This window comes from Amphiura filiformis, chromosome 1 (genome assembly GCF_039555335.1).
Source record: "Amphiura filiformis chromosome 1, Afil_fr2py, whole genome shotgun sequence".
In the NCBI taxonomy this organism is placed as follows: Eukaryota; Metazoa; Echinodermata; class Ophiuroidea; order Amphilepidida; family Amphiuridae; genus Amphiura; species Amphiura filiformis.
In genome coordinates this window covers 80,283,939-80,299,912 of record NC_092628.1, presented here as the reverse complement: position 1 = coordinate 80,299,912, position 15,974 = coordinate 80,283,939, and the positions used below count along the sequence as shown (strand labels likewise).

General features: G+C 36.2%; 1 protein-coding gene and 1 non-coding gene across 2 annotated transcripts in view; both read left to right on the top strand.

Annotated features, from left to right (window-relative positions):
• The window catches only part of LOC140154337 (RIMS-binding protein 2-like), a 150,741-nt gene that overhangs the window by 122,384 nt on the left and 12,383 nt on the right, over positions 1–15,974 (top strand). Inside the window, 14 exon segments of the mRNA XM_072176910.1 lie at positions 236–397; positions 1,134–1,253; positions 1,795–1,821; positions 2,844–3,020; positions 3,615–3,781; positions 4,276–4,368; positions 5,613–5,840; positions 7,533–7,598; positions 8,428–8,484; positions 9,297–9,693; positions 10,482–11,032; positions 11,609–11,828; positions 12,665–12,861; positions 13,330–13,623. Coding sequence (XP_072033011.1) covers positions 236–397; positions 1,134–1,253; positions 1,795–1,821; positions 2,844–3,020; positions 3,615–3,781; positions 4,276–4,368; positions 5,613–5,840; positions 7,533–7,598; positions 8,428–8,484; positions 9,297–9,693; positions 10,482–11,032; positions 11,609–11,828; positions 12,665–12,861; positions 13,330–13,623 — 2,756 coding nt within the window.
• On the top strand, positions 9,031–9,103 carry Trnaa-ugc (transfer RNA alanine (anticodon UGC)). Its single transcript has one exon. It is a non-coding gene; the product is annotated as a tRNA-Ala (tRNA).

Genomic DNA, 15,974 nt, shown 5'->3' with positions numbered 1-15,974 from the left:
ATGTTCTATAACATTTATCACCCTGATGTGGCAGTGACGTCAGTGCGCATTTCATTGGGCACAGCTTTAAATTACTAGCGTTCACTCAAAGCGCTAGCGTACAAACACACAAGTTTACATAATGCGTGCGTGAAACAGTGTGTTGACGTCACTGCCACATTGGGGTAAAAAATGGTTTACCTACCTACCATTAGCAGTATTAACAACAATCCTCATCAAATTCTTACAATTACAGATGCATCAATGAAACCTACAGAACTAAAGACATGTAATGTGAATCCAACATCAGCAGAGATCTCCTGGTTACCTGGGAATAGTAACTTAGCTCATGTCATAGCTGTCAATGGCGAAGAGGTATCAACAGCTAAACCTAATATACATAGGTATACATTATTAGGTAAGTGACTTCAATATTAATTCTTTGTACACAAGGCTACATGGGCATATCAACATTGGGGAAAATATGATGCACCCCCACAAAAAGATACCAAAAGAAGTGGAAAAGGACAGAAATTGAGGAAGGAGAAAGAAAAGGACAAGATAGAAAAACTGTATGGCCCCCTCTAACTTATAATGGATCTACCCCTGTGCTGTATTTAAACTCTTTTGATACAAACCAGCTGAGCTGGTAATTCTAAAAAGCTGCTACCTTCACTTCAAACCTTACTGGCCAGAAATATTAGTTGGAAATATTGTTGTGGACTTGTCTGTCTGATAGCAAAGTTACTTGCCTGCCACTTACAGGGAGGAGGGAGGTATATAGCCCTGTTTGTGCATGGACAGTGGGGCAATCAGATTAACTGAGGGTATGGTAATGACAAATCTGTCAATATCTTTATCATTTATTTTGAATATTTCTTCTGCATTTTGCAGATCCTGCAGGAGGGACACAAAGTCACTGATATTGTTAGGATTTGTCTGTAACATAACAAATCATATCAATATCATGCTCTGTGAATTACTTCTGATTCCTCTCTGATCCTAATTAGATTAGACCAATGGGTGCATCATTATGTTCTCTTGATGTTAAAAAACAAATAAATTTGGCTGATCTTTTGAAATAGGTGGACTGGGCTAAGATTTTATACTATGCCAAATGTTAATGTTATAAACTGTTTTCGCTGCTTTTCTAGGTCTTTCTCCAGCTTCTATTTACCGGGTCAATGTCCGGGCTAAGAGTAGGAAATCATCCCGAGACGAATCTGCTGGTGCCATCTTATCAACTCAAATTGAGTTCAAAACACTTCCTGGAGGTAAGATTTATGTACAACAAACAAACAAATCCGCAGGGTGCTTTTCAGCGCTTTTGAAACTAATTAACTTAATTTGACCTCCTTAACGTAAGTGAAAACAATATTTGACGTTTTATTGAGTGCAGACGACCCTATTCTTCACATCGCAAAAAACTTTTGCCCAAAATAATGTAGACCATAAAAGTTTTTAGCCTTACAAATTCGCCAAACTGCCTAATTTATTAATAGATGTTACACACAGAGGTTGTGCATAGGTAAACTGCGCGTAAAACATGTGCGACAATACTCAAATTGAGGGACGGGAAAAAGAAGGTCACTGGAGGTCATGCGTCTATTGTGAGGGCCCTGTATGTAAAGTATTGTAAAACGGACAATTAATGTGCACACAATGTGTAACAAATGTCCAGTCCAGTATAATGCCTCCGGGTTCCACTCGTGGGATAATGCTTGTACATGTTTTATGATACTGATAAGTGGTTCTTGTTACTTCATAGTTGTTCATTTATGTTACATTTCTTGCTTTCACACATGGATATGTTAGAGCACAGACATAAAAAGCGCAGCAGAGGTTGGTGATGGTTGTTGCTAGCCCTGACCCCCCCCCCCCTTTTTGATCTCTAATGCCTTCAACTAATTTGTATCCCTTGCATATGTGAAATTGTTGTCAAATTGAGCTTTGTTGTAAACCCTCTGTATGCCGTTGTTGATTGTAAGAATAACAAATTCACCCATAGCAACATTTTGATACTATATATTATCATTTTGACGATTTGATCAAGACAATTTCAAACACCTTAAAGAAATAATCTGTTGTCCATTAAGGATATATGTGATTATAAATGGTAATGATATAATGTTATGATTTTTAGATGCTACCTTTATAATATTACCTGACATGATTTTGAAAATCATTACTTTAAAAATGATTTATTACTTGTATCACTTTCCCCCAATTGCATGATTGGTATTTACTTACACAGTTTCTGACTAGTATAAATGAACTAAATAGAGCATGCATAGAGCTTGTAGTTTAGCAAAATCAGATTTAGAGTTTGTGAATGGAAATATGTTAGAAAACTATGTCAATAGAAATAGAAGTAACTTAAGTATTTGTTAGCTTCTAAATTGATTGGCCTGGTAGTAGATAAGTACTTGCATGATATTTGGTCGGTCGGCATGACATCACTTGAGATGGATCACTTCATCGCATTGGTTGTTTTTCCTGGGATTCAGCTGTCCCGTCTTGCACCCTCTGGCTTACTGTTGCACTCAATGGGGAAATCACAAAACATGCCATAAAAATAAATACCTGGTGAAAGAATTCAAAAAGTTACGGGATAAGGATTTTGCGAGGGTGTCCCCTTTGACAGGCATGAGAAATGGGTAAGTACAATAGATGGAACAACCCCGAGAATGGGTCATCTTGTACTGTTTAAGACCAATGTGCTGTCATGTTTATCATCTTCTCTCGTGTGAAATCTTTGCACCAAGATCTTTTCATATAAATTCTTCTTGTATGTTCTTTAATGTTGTATTTGATTTTGCATTTTAAATCAATCTTATTGACTTGTTATTATTTGTCATTTACAGGTCTTCCAGATGCCCCATTAGATGTGCATGTAATACCAGGAGCCTCCCCCACATCGCTAACTGTAGAATGGCTACCTGTTACCATAACAACATCAGGGTTATCCAATGGTGCTGTAGTCACTGGCTACGCAGTATATGTGGATGACACCAAAGTGTCAGAAACGAGTCTGCCTACAGGTAAGAATGGGTCATAATGTTATTAGGTACAGGGTAGACCTATGGAAATTGGATCATTTGGTTATACAGACATGCTCCCACATATTTTACCAAGTATTGGAGCATGCATTTGGAAAATGTCTTAATATCAGAGGAACTGGAAAACAATAGATGTGAAAAGAGCTGACAAAAAGCTGTGTTTACATGGTTCTTAGAAATGCATTCTTTAGAACCAGTGATCAAATTATATTCTGTATTGAACAAATTTTAATCTTTTCCCAGAGCAGCCAGCGCACATAAACATTGCAAAAAAACAAAAACAAAAACAAAAACCCAGTGCATCTGCGATTTTTATAGTCTGTATTGCCTTCCTCAAGGCAGTAAAGTAAAATCAAATTTTGTGATTTTCTCAAAAACTGTTCATTTTGCAGGAATCTTTTATGCTAGTTGGATACCTTGTCATGTTCTTTCTGCAAATACATACCTTTATATACTTATCATTAGCTTTGAGGAAGACATATGGACTATAGCTACATGATACTGAGAATTGTTTTAGCTAGAACTTCTAAGAAATGATATCACATTACCTTCAAATTTGTTTGTTGATTGTTTCAGCCGATAGAGTTGCAGTGAGTCTCTCTAAGTTACGTAAACTTAGTGCCACAGAGGTTTCAGTACGCACTCAATCACCAAATGGTTACTCACATCATTCGGCACCCTGTAGAATACCAATAGATTTACTAGAGGAAAAATTAGAAACAAAGTCTTCAGATATACCCAAGGTAAGATAAAAAAAGCACAATGAATTATAGTGCGCTACGCACAGGCAGAACACCTAGATGTTGGTCCAGAAGTACAGGCACTGAGATATGGAATAGCAATACAGAGTGGGCATTTATTAAATTATACTGTTACCTGTTTTTATCTAAGTGGATTGTACAAGCGATCAAATTGACCATATGTGGACAATTACTGCATACATAAAATGAATGAAGTTGCAGTTGAAGCAGAACCATGGACATTATGTGTGTAGCTTTGTTCACATACTTATGGTTATAAGTTTGAATTGTCAAGAGATATGCTTGTCTGGTTTGTAGGCAAGGTATATAGGTCAAAATAAACTGTTTGGTGCAAGTGTTACACATGAGTTCCTGTACAACATTATTTGCACAGTTAATGTGCAAAAGCCTTCTCACTCAACTATCCAGATATGAACATAAAAATGACATTACAGAGATCAAGTAGTTTTAACAATACTGTTTCCATATTCTTCAAGCATTCCAATCGAGGAATTGAAGAACCATGCCCACACAGAATAGGTAGTAAGAAACGACGCAAAGTATGTCGCCAATGTAGGCGACAGAGAAAAGTAAGTTGTACACCCACTCTATGGTACTGAGTGTGATGATTGCATTGGTTTCATCAAAGCGTATGATTCCAACTAATGTTTGTGTGCAGATTGTAATTGAATACTAACATTCACATGGTGAGTAAATGTTTGGCTTAAATCTCACTTCTATTGATACTGCTTATGTACTTGGTTAATGTGTAAGGTATAGAGTTAACAGTTTGCTATTATGAAGCATAATAATGAGTAGGGTATACTGTGTTAGATCTTGTGACTGATTACAAAAAACATATTATGTGGTTCAAACAACTACAAAATGTGTCAAGAAATGTTGTGTTGTGTATGCTGTTCAGCAAGGTCCTTTCGCACTGCCCAACTACTCTTCCTGATTATCACATAAAAAGAACTAGGTCACGCAATGCTACACAGCTTGTTCAGAAAATGATACGCTAATGTAATGATGATGTGATTTAGATAGCTAATCAGAACCCAACTTCTGTGCTCATGCTGTAAACTGCCAAATTGGCAGAGTGCGAAAGGAAATTGCTAAATAGAACAATATTCTTAAGTCCATCTATAAAATTACTTCATGTTTGCTGTGTCATATGAATAGACTTGTCAAGATATTATGAGGAGTTATTACAAAGCTCTTGTTTGCTGTGCTTTTCTGAAATTATTAGCCAAACCAGGATTAAATAATGAGTACTTTGAACATTTCTAGCTTGCTGTTAATATTTGCCTTTTACAATCAAATAGGATAGGATAAGATTGAATAACACATTTCTTGTCAAAGATTGGTGTGTCATTTTGTGCAATGTTAATGCTTTATAACTAACAATTGCTTTAAATATGCTTATCATGTAGGTGGTCACCATTAGTGGTGAAATAACTCTCATGAGGCATTCTCTAAACTTTCTCCATGAAGTAGATTGGATACTGTATGCCCGTTAAATTCTACAGCCACATGTCGGGGGTTAAGAACCAGGAAGCCCTATCTATAATAGCTGCCCCATAGACATTTTGATTCTTTGTGCATTCTATATTGTACACATCTAAACATATTACACCTGGCAGCTATTGCAGTCTAGACCTTCTGGTTCTAATCCTTTGAAGTGTGATATTTCATGTCCACAGAGGATGCTGGATTCTTAGACTTTAGTTTCAACGTCTGATTTTAAACCGAGTGACATGTTTTGCATGGACAGAAATCTAATTTTCAGCAGTAGTTAAAAAATGTTTGTCAATTTTGTTTGTCATTACCACAGAGTACTAGTTCTCTCTATGATAACATAGATGATGAGAGTGTGCACACACATAGCAGCCAATCCCTTAGTCATAGTAGTCATTCATTAAGTAGTCGCTCCGAGGATGAGAGGTACGATGTGTATGGCTCACCACATAAAACCATTGGTGCTGGACCAAGGCCTATGGATATAGTAGGCCAAGAAGATGCACCTGTTGTAGCGTCTGTTGTAGCTCCTGTATCTCCTAAGGTAAGTACATTTAACAACAATAATATTGGTAGTATGGGAAAACAATGTAAGATGCACTGGGGGAAGACATTCCAGTCAGTATAGAGGAACCATATATGATGTGCCATATTTTCATAAAGCCCTGCTCTATGCTGTCTTTGCTTTGTTTAATAAATATTTTTGAGTGAGCAGAGTGAAGGTACTACTGCTCTTGCAAAACATGTCTTTTAAACCTGTTGTCTGCACTACAATATCTGCTGCTGTTGTGAAAGTAACTCTATGAATATTCATGGCTCTACTATATCCAACCTGGAAGTGTAGAAGTTTGCAGCTTGTGAAAGCTTGTTCATGTACTCCTTCATCAGAAGGAACAGACATGCTGTAAGATATACAATATAGGTAGGCCTGCTAAGAATACGCGATTTTGGAGGCCAAAAAACGCACCCCGATTTTCCAAAAAACGCAAAAATCCGCGATTTCCCGCCAAAAACGCAAAATCAAAAAAAAAAAAAATTTTTTTTTTTTTTTTTTTTTTTTTATGATTTTTAATTTTTTTTTCGCGGATTTGGAGAGTCCCTGGGCCTAACATCAAGTGCTACCATCATTAAAAAAAATTAAAAAAAAATTAAGAAAATAAAAAAATAAAAATTGCGTTAAAAAAAAAATATTTTATGGATTTAGAGAGTCCCTTGACCTTGAGTGAGGTACTGCAATCATTTGTGGCTGATTTTAAAAAATTGGAAAAAGATACAAAAAATTACAAGTTTGTATCCAAATGGGACCGATTTGTAACTTGTGTTCACTGCATAGTCTATTGAAGATATAAAAATGCATTGGTTTTGTACACAAGTCTGTATCTTAGATAGATTTTGAAGTGAACACAAGTTATAAATTGGTCCCATTTGGATACAAACTTGTAATTTTTTGTATCTTTTTCCATTTTTTAAAAAATTTTTTTTTTTTAAATGATGGTAGCACTTGATGTTAGGTCCAGGGACTCTCCAAATCCGCGAAAAAAAAAAAATTAAAAATCGCAAAAAAAAAAAAAAAAAAATTTTTTTAAATTTTTTTTTATAGATTTTTTCAAAATGTCAAAAAACGCAATTGGAGCCAAAATACGCAAATTGCGGCGCAAATAACGCAATTGCGTATTCTTAGCAGCCCTACATACAATTCAAACACTAGCTTTTGATTGTTTGAAGTTGCCAATTGGGCTATTCTAGTGGAAGATTTTGGAAATATCTTCCACAGGGGGGAGTATGTTTTTCAAATGTAATTGGTCAGGGTTAATCATTTTGAAACTCATACTCCCCATGTATTATGGCTTTACCTATATCTTCAACAACTGGAGTGAGTATTTCAAATGGAAGTTACCCAATTATCTATTCTATTCAAAACTTACACTCCCTCTGTGGAAGACGTAGCCTATCTTCCACAGGGATAATGTGGATTTTAAATGGAATAGCCCAGTCAGGCTGACCATGATGGAAGAAGCTCACCTGATTTCTGACGTTCCTGACTTGCGTGAGACAGTTTGTTGAACAAGTGTTGTACACAATTAGCCACCAATTTCTCACTTCAGTTTGGATGAAGTATATAGTATGGTACAAGTCCATATCCAAATAGTGTCTTTGATATGTACACTGACTTTCCATCTTTGCACACTCTCTTTCTATTTGTTTGTCTTTCTGTTTGTCTGCTTATATTAAGAAGATTTCCACTGATAGCACAGCACCTGTCATACCTGTTGTTAATGACACGAAAGAAACAAAGGAGAAGGTGGGTTTGAAATTATTATTGTTGTTTCAAAGTAAGGAAATGCTTTTGTTTGTAAATGCATCTGCTTATCCATTTGTTTGTTTGTTTGTTTGTTTGTGTGTGTGGGGGTGCAAAAAGATGTCATTGTAGAATCATTGTTACATCCTGGCAGGATAATAATCATATGTCTTAAGGTTTAGTAGCTAATCTGTAAAGGGAAACCTATCAGGTTTTATGGGTCTCTCCTGTGGAAGATAACATTTGCATGTTATAAAGGACCACTTAGCCAGGCCAACACTACATATAAGAAATTGGCCCTTTGTTCTCATTGATTTGGGAAAATACTGTTGTATGAGCAAATAATCTAACAAACAAAGTTACAAACCAGGCTAAATGTATTAGTCACAAGTGCCAATGAGAATAGCTGTAAAATATATATACCATAAAGGCATAATTCAAAAGAAGACTTAGGAACAGTTTCTTAGTTTGTCCAGCTTTTATCAACCCAACAAGTAATGAGCAGTTGCTAAGCTGGTGAAGAAATTGGAAGAAATAAAACAATCAGCCGTACTCATACATGAACATGTACACTAATTTGGTCACTCCTTACATCAAATTTCAATGACATGTTGAGACATGAAAGTGGGTATAGCATTGTTTGTACCCTAAAATGTAAACACTTAAGCTGTCTTGAAAAAAAATGTTGTGTTGTAAAATGGAACTTTATGTTGTTGTATCCAATTGCAATTTTTCACCATTGTAGAACCTTAACCACTGCTACTCTTTCACTTGGCATCTTTCTGCTGAATGTGATTTAATTGTTTGTCTTGTCTTTGTCTTTACGTTATAGAAGAGTTCCTCTGAAAGCACAGCATCTACTAACAATGACAAAGAGGGTAAAGAGAAGGTGGGTCTGGTGTTGTTTGTTGTTTGTTAGTATTGTCAAATGTTATTATTGTTTGATGGATGTGGTCATAGCTTTACTATTGCTGGTCTTATCTATTGCTTTCATATATTAGATCCTTGTTCGGTTTTTTCCTTCAGTAATTCAAGTAAGGATTTGTCCCATGTTTAAAGCTTTGAAAAGTGATATTTATTATTTAAAGAAGATAATCATTACCTGCCTAAATCTACAAGTAAAATTATGAGTCAGTGAAATGGCAAGTGATTTTTAAATCACTTTTGTCATTGTTAGATTAAAATCTCTCAACTGGAAATCTAGAGAGCCTGGATCAATTTCTTGCAGGTCCTGAATTTTTTTCCCTCACTTAGTATTATATGCCAGTTTCTCCAAGTTTGTGTAACTATATAAGAAGAGTAAACAACTATAAGCTTCCTGAGATGTATCATAAATTGGGTGTGATCCTCGGCCACACAATAGCACAGTTTCATGGCTCTGACCAGTAAAGATATTGGTAATTGCAATTACAATTGGGATCACTGTCCATCATAGGGCTGTATAGCTCAGATGGTAGAGCACTGATCTTGCAAACCAGAGGTCGCTGGTTCTAATCCCGCTTCGGCCAAATTCTCGTCGCTTCCCTTCTTCATTGTATAAGAAGAGAGTACAAAGTAAATGAGATGAATACCTGTGAACATATTATTTGTCATGTTTAGATAACATTTTGTATGTTGTAATGTTCTTGCTGAATGTTGTAACAGATTACTCTATTGTTTTACAACACTAATTTTTTATTCCGACAAACTCTTATGTTACAGAAAGTTGATGTCCGTCCATACCGTGGCGATGATTACGGCTCAGACAGTGACAGATCCGAGTTATCTGACATAGCAGAAGAGGAGGAGGATGCGTCAGAGTTTGGTGATGCAAGTCTACCAGGCCTGAGTGAAAACAGCGAAGGCAAACGATCTAGAACAGAGACGGATGAGAGGAAGAAGATTCGCGAGACACTCAAAAATTACGCTACTAGGGAATCGGAATTCGATACAGATCCAGAAGTGGAGCAACTCAATAAACCTGACAAGGCTGTACCAATTCCAATTATCCGACAACAGCGAGATTTTGATCGTGAGTCAGAGCAGTCACCTCATAATGCTGTAGTAGAACCTGTACCAATGAAAGCTGCATCTAATTCTGGGGGTGTGCCTCAAATAGGTAAGAGAATCAATTGACTTGACCATATTTCAAAAAATGGTAACCTCTAACACAATATGAAATATTGTAATATTTCAATATGAAATATTGTAATATGAAATATTTCAATATGAAATATTGTAATATGAAATATTTCACAGCACTTTTCCAAGTGCTGTGAAAACATTACGACCAAAAAATATGCTTAAGTGCTAAAACATTTTTTACACAGCGCAAATACTGTGCAAGCTCCGAGCTGGTTTATCTGCTATGCATATAGATGCTTAACTGAGGACTTCCATCATATTTGTAGGCTTTTATGAGCTGTCCTGATTTTTATCATCACATTTGACATCTCATGTGTATCTAGTATTATCTTCTACAGTTTGTTAACTTTTTTCCCCTGCATTTATTAAATGGAATCAGTCAATCAAACAATGCATGCGTTGAATGGAATAAAATTAAGTCAAATTTGGACTATTAAAAAAATCAATCAAATGCGATTGAAAAACAGATAAAGAACCTGCTTGTCTACTACCAGAAGTAAGTTAATTTCACAGTATGTCTTAACAATGATTGTATTACATTTAACAATATGTGAAAATATGTTGGCATTGTTTGTAGGATTATAAAATTGCAAAATTTCCCGGCTCATGAGATGAATATTCATCCAGTGTATTTCCTAAATATTTATGAAATCCAGTGTATTTCCTAAATATTTATGAAATGTGTATTTATTAAATATTTATTTCTTTTAACCTATAATGTAAAATAAATATACAATTTTACTGAATTTTTTCTTACCTTAGAAATCACAAATGACAAACTCAAGCAAAGGGCGTTCAAATCTCCACGGCAGCCAAACCCTCACGGTCATCCAGAAGTCAAACATACCCGCTCATTACCCACTCACTCATCAGCGACCTCTAGTGGTCAGAACTCACATAGTGAGCCTCATGAATCAAGGACACATGAATCAAGAACATCATCTCGTTCAAGAAGCTTACACGACGAGATAAGCAGAACTAGAGAGAGTGACTTCACCTCGCAGAGTGTATCACAGAGTGTATCACAGAGTGTATCTCAGAGTGTATCTCAAAGTGTATCACACAGTACTTCTCAAAGTTTAACACATAGTTCCAAATCACACAGCGAAAGGAGGAGACATCCCTCATCACATTCCAGATCAAACTCTAGGACTGAGGATACCTATGATGATGAGGATGAATATGATGAATTATATGATGACTCTACTGTGAGATATTTTGTTGCTTTATATACATATGATCCGTATGAGGATTCACCTAACAAGGATGCTGCCGATGAGGAACTTGGGTTCAGAGAAGGAGACGTCATGAAGGTAAAGCTTTGTTATGCAACATATATATGTAGAAAATTTTAAATGTTTTCAGGACATTATTTCACTTTAACCTCCTTCAGCTTTCCGATGCATACAGATGTGAACACCCCCACACACATTCAGGTGCCGACGATTGTGCATATTTCCGCTCACAACCCCCTCCTCCCACACACACCCCATCTGGTATGACCTCCCCCCAAATGTGGAGTTTGTGTGAGTTTCCAACACTGTGGAGTTTCACACACACACCCCACACCCCTACACAATGGACTTTCTGTTGAGGTGTTCATATTCCCAAATGGGGGATGTTATACCACCCTCTCTTGTTCAAAGACACTGTTTTTTATCTCCAACTGTGGAGTTCCATGGTTGCGATAAAGCTCCCAGTTAGTATGTGTGTAATATACGCACCCACACAGTTTAAATGCGGATGCAAACATGCCCCACATACAAACTCCCCACATTCAATATGCCATTGTGCAGATATATCACACACATCCTCCACACCCACCCCACACCCTACACACTTCCATTTAATTGAGATATCAACTCTTCAACCCTAATGCTATCATGCAGGTTCATGGCGATAAAGATGCTGATGGTTTCTTCATGGGTGAGCTGAATGGCTCTAGAGGGTTTGTACCATACAACATGGTGGAGGAAGTAGCGCCTCCTGACTCATCAACAGCACCACCATTAAGTCCACACAGTTCACAGAAGAGGACAGGGGATTTCCAAGGCTCACTTGACGATAGAAACTTAAGTAGCAGTTTGAATACAAGTATAAGTAGTCCTGGTAAGTGGCACAGATTGTATCGTGCATAGATTTGTTTATGGATTGTTAAGAGAGTATTTTTGTCTTTATCGGAGTAAGATTTAAGTCTCCATTTCCGTCACATATACAATCAAAAGAAGAAGAATGATGTCTATAATAAAAGAGTTAAACTGATGCATTTCCTTAGCTAACAAACTTAGACGAGTACCTGTGGAAAGTTTTTCATTCAATATAATTTTGCATTAATTTGTATTTCAGTAAATGCGTATCACTTGTTAAGAGAGAAATTGGACTCGGTATCAATAATGCACATGCGCTAAGATGTTGATGCGTTCAATGAATGATCGCTGCAGGGAGTGCATTGGGATCTGCATTTATTAACCTATTTCATACACAACAAAGAATTTCTGCAATTTTTGCTATTTTTTTTATAACAAAGAAAATACCAAAAATGTTGGAAAATTTTACCAATGTCAATGCTCCCACCTTTAAGAAAAATGAATCAATCCTGCAAGATGGGAACGCACAGCATATAGTACGCAAAACTGTGCACAAGTACAATTATACAATATTTAGGGCTCATATTGAAATACCCTACCACGTTTTCACACAGAAAGAAGGCAGGATTCCCCTTGCTAAGCGCGCGCCTCAGGAAAGCTCGGTCATAAAACGGATGGATTATATGCATCAGTGATACACCCTGCCCAGGATTTTAACAAAAGAAGGCTAGCACAGGAAAGCTGCAGGATGGCGCACACCTTCCTGTGTAAGGGAATTTCAATATGAGCCCTTATGCACTTGCATATTTTGTAGTTAACTTATTGTTAACTATTTGATAATTCTGTTTTATGGAACAGGTCATCTTTACAATAGTCCCATCAATGGTGCAAATCTGCAAATCCCACCTGATGCACGAGCCAGAAGAATGAGGGCGCTTTTTGACTATGACCCTCGGGAGTTATCACCAAACTTGGATGTTGATTCTGAGTTGCCATTTATTCAGGGAGATGTCATATTGATATACGGTGAAATGGATGATGATGGCTTCTTTATAGTGAGTATATCACATGCATATTTCACTTTAATCCAATGCTGGTGCCTGTAATTGTGCAGTAATTTAAGCTTCTGGTTTAAGCGAGGTACTCATTCCATACTCAAAGGCTGGATTGCTAAGTTTTCTTCCACTCCATTACGGTGGCAGCGAAAGCATTAAAATTTATGGTGGCAAACTTTTTTCTTTCTTGTTTTACTTCAACATTGTGCACAAAAATGTGCAAGAAAAGTCAATTTTGGACTATTGTAACCCAAAATGAAGGTGAGTTTTGCTATTTAATAGGCCATTCGACTTACCCTATTTTGGTCCAAAATATGGTGTTTTTCGGGCTAAAAAGAAAGATGTATGGGGGAATTGTTGCTTTATTTGTTCTTTTATTCGGATTCTTAGGGTGGATGTCCCCCCATGAAATGCCGCCCCCCTGCTTCTGTCACTTATATTTATGTTGATATTTATCTGCTCCTATAGGGTGAACTTGGTGGAGAGAGAGGTCTTGTTCCATCAAACTTTCTTGAAGACTATCCTGAGACAGAAATTGAAAGGAGAGACAGAGAAAGACTGGAGAGAGACAGATTAGCAGACAGAGACAGATTAGTAGACAGAGACAGACTAGATCGAGGAGACAGACGTGAAGACTACTTACAGCAGTACAACAGTCCTACGCATTCCAGAGGTAGTCATTCATCATTGAAATCTCAAGATCATGACAGAGAACGTGGGGGAACTCCCAGACATGGTCAAGAGGGCAGACAGCAGGCACAGGTGTGTAAAACATCAAATTAAAAATAATATTTGTAAAATTTGTGTTGACTCATGGTCAATTAGAAAAGAGAAATGTTGAACATAGTAATAAAGATTGTAAAATAATTTGTTTAGCTTAATATTGATCCAATAGTAATTTTTAAAAATTAAAATTTAAAGTATTTGTTGTAAATATTTTATGTGCTTTCATTTGTTCAAACCTGACACATTGTATATAGATGAACTATGTCACATTATTATGAAGTAGTTCACTCTCATCCATAATGACATTGTTGCTTTTGATACACAAACATTGAACTGTGACTCTGAAGTTGTAGTACTTCCGCTTATCATTCATTGAAGTGTACCTAATTTGTTTGTGTACCACTGAACTGTGCATTTATGATGAGAGTGTATCATTTTCCAGCTTGTTCCATGTTTCATTATCATTTTATCAATGAGTACAAGAAACACAGCAAATTTTCTTCCATATGCAGTTTGTTCAGAATCACCAGTCATCCCTTTAAAAAAAAATCAAAAATTTATCAAATAATTAAAAAAATTGACTCTTACTAACCTTTTGCATGCATGTTAGTTGAGATTCATCATGCGTTGGAAATAAAAGACCTGTTTCACATTATTAATCATGGGTGCTAAGTCTGTTTGGAAAAGAGTATCAAATGTACCTCTGTCTGCAGTGATGTTTTTGGATATATACAAATCAAAGTGGAGATATGAGCCCTGTGCAAAGGCAGTGGTTTGGGGCAAAATGATATCCACTGTACACATGCTACACAGAAGTACTTGGTACAGAGTGAATGCACTATGTAATTTTGGAGAACTCAATCAATATGAGAGGCTAAAAAATGAGCATAAATCTGAATGACTAGTTGTATGAATACACTGTATATTCTATCAATTACTGCGAATCATTGCGCACATCCGAACAGCTTTCTTGAACTTTGCCCTGCTAAAATACAGTGCAGAACTCTGGTTGTAATCAAAGAAGGCAAGGTTCATTCACACAAATTGTATACCAAGAGTTTTTCTGAACTTTGCATTGCTATAAGATGTTCGAATAGAGGGCATAGTTCATAAACACTCATGTTATACATCACATCATTATCATGCAGCCTGCTCTTTTTGATATGTTGCAATCACTACTTCATACAAAAATCGCACTGCATGTCTAAGTATGTGTCGTCAAGACATGGCGCCCCCAATTGGCTGTGAACAAATGCATGCTCATTGGTTCTTTTTTTCTTTGTTATCATTTCCATTTATTTTTTTGTCATTTGCTTGCCATATTCCACCAATCAGCCGAAACGGGTTCGGTAAGACTCTACTCACTACTAACCCATGACTAAAGCAGCAGGGTTAAACACTTTCTCTATTTTGTCACATTTTTCTTGAATCATCATTATGTTGTTGTAATCATCTGCATGAAACTTTCACATTTATTTAAGACTTTTTTTTTAAAAATCACAAAAATTTAAAAAAAATTGAAGAGCTGTGCTAACATGTTTGACTGCACATCAATATTACTGATCTGAAATTGATCGCTTACAAAAAAAAGTTGTGCTGATGTTTGAAATTGTTTGAATCTGCTCTGTAACAGCACACCGGAAGTAAGGCAGTGTATGGCTGATTTATACAAAGATCAAACAATGTCTATGCTTTCTTGTAGCAAAATATGTACACAGCTCATGATTTTAAGAATAGCTTTACCTAGTTTTGAAACATTTTTATGTTGTGCATGTTGATATTGTCTATAGAACAATGAAAGTATGCAAGTTCAAAGATTTGCTCGAATGCATCAAAATGATATATAGTTGGACAAGTTGTAATGAAAGAAAGAAAAAATACTAGATCTTATATTGTTAAGAAAAGAAAATTGGGAGGAAAATAATTGAACTTGCTACATATTTGCTTTCATAAGCTATAAGAGATTATGTTTGTAATACCATTCATTGTGTGCTGCTTCAAATCAAAACCACAGTTCACACTATCTTCATGATTGATCAAGAGGATTTGTTTAACACCATTAGAACTACCTGCCGATTGGTCAAAAAGAAGTTTTCATTATCAATTTGACCAATCAGCAATATTGTTAGAATAATTTCACCACACAAAAAAAATTGGGGTGAATTATTTGCAAAGCTCCATTCTGATTGGTGAATAAAATGAAGATATCATGTAATTGACCAATCAGAGGCAATGTTAGATCGGCAGGTAGTGCTCAGGGGGTCAAGCCATATCTGCAAACTAAGACTGTGTCAGTAATTTATCAGTTTCAAAGTTAAATTGCCATCAGATGTCTACACAACTAAACAATTTGTACAAAATGCAGAAAGTGTGTCCTTGTTATAAAT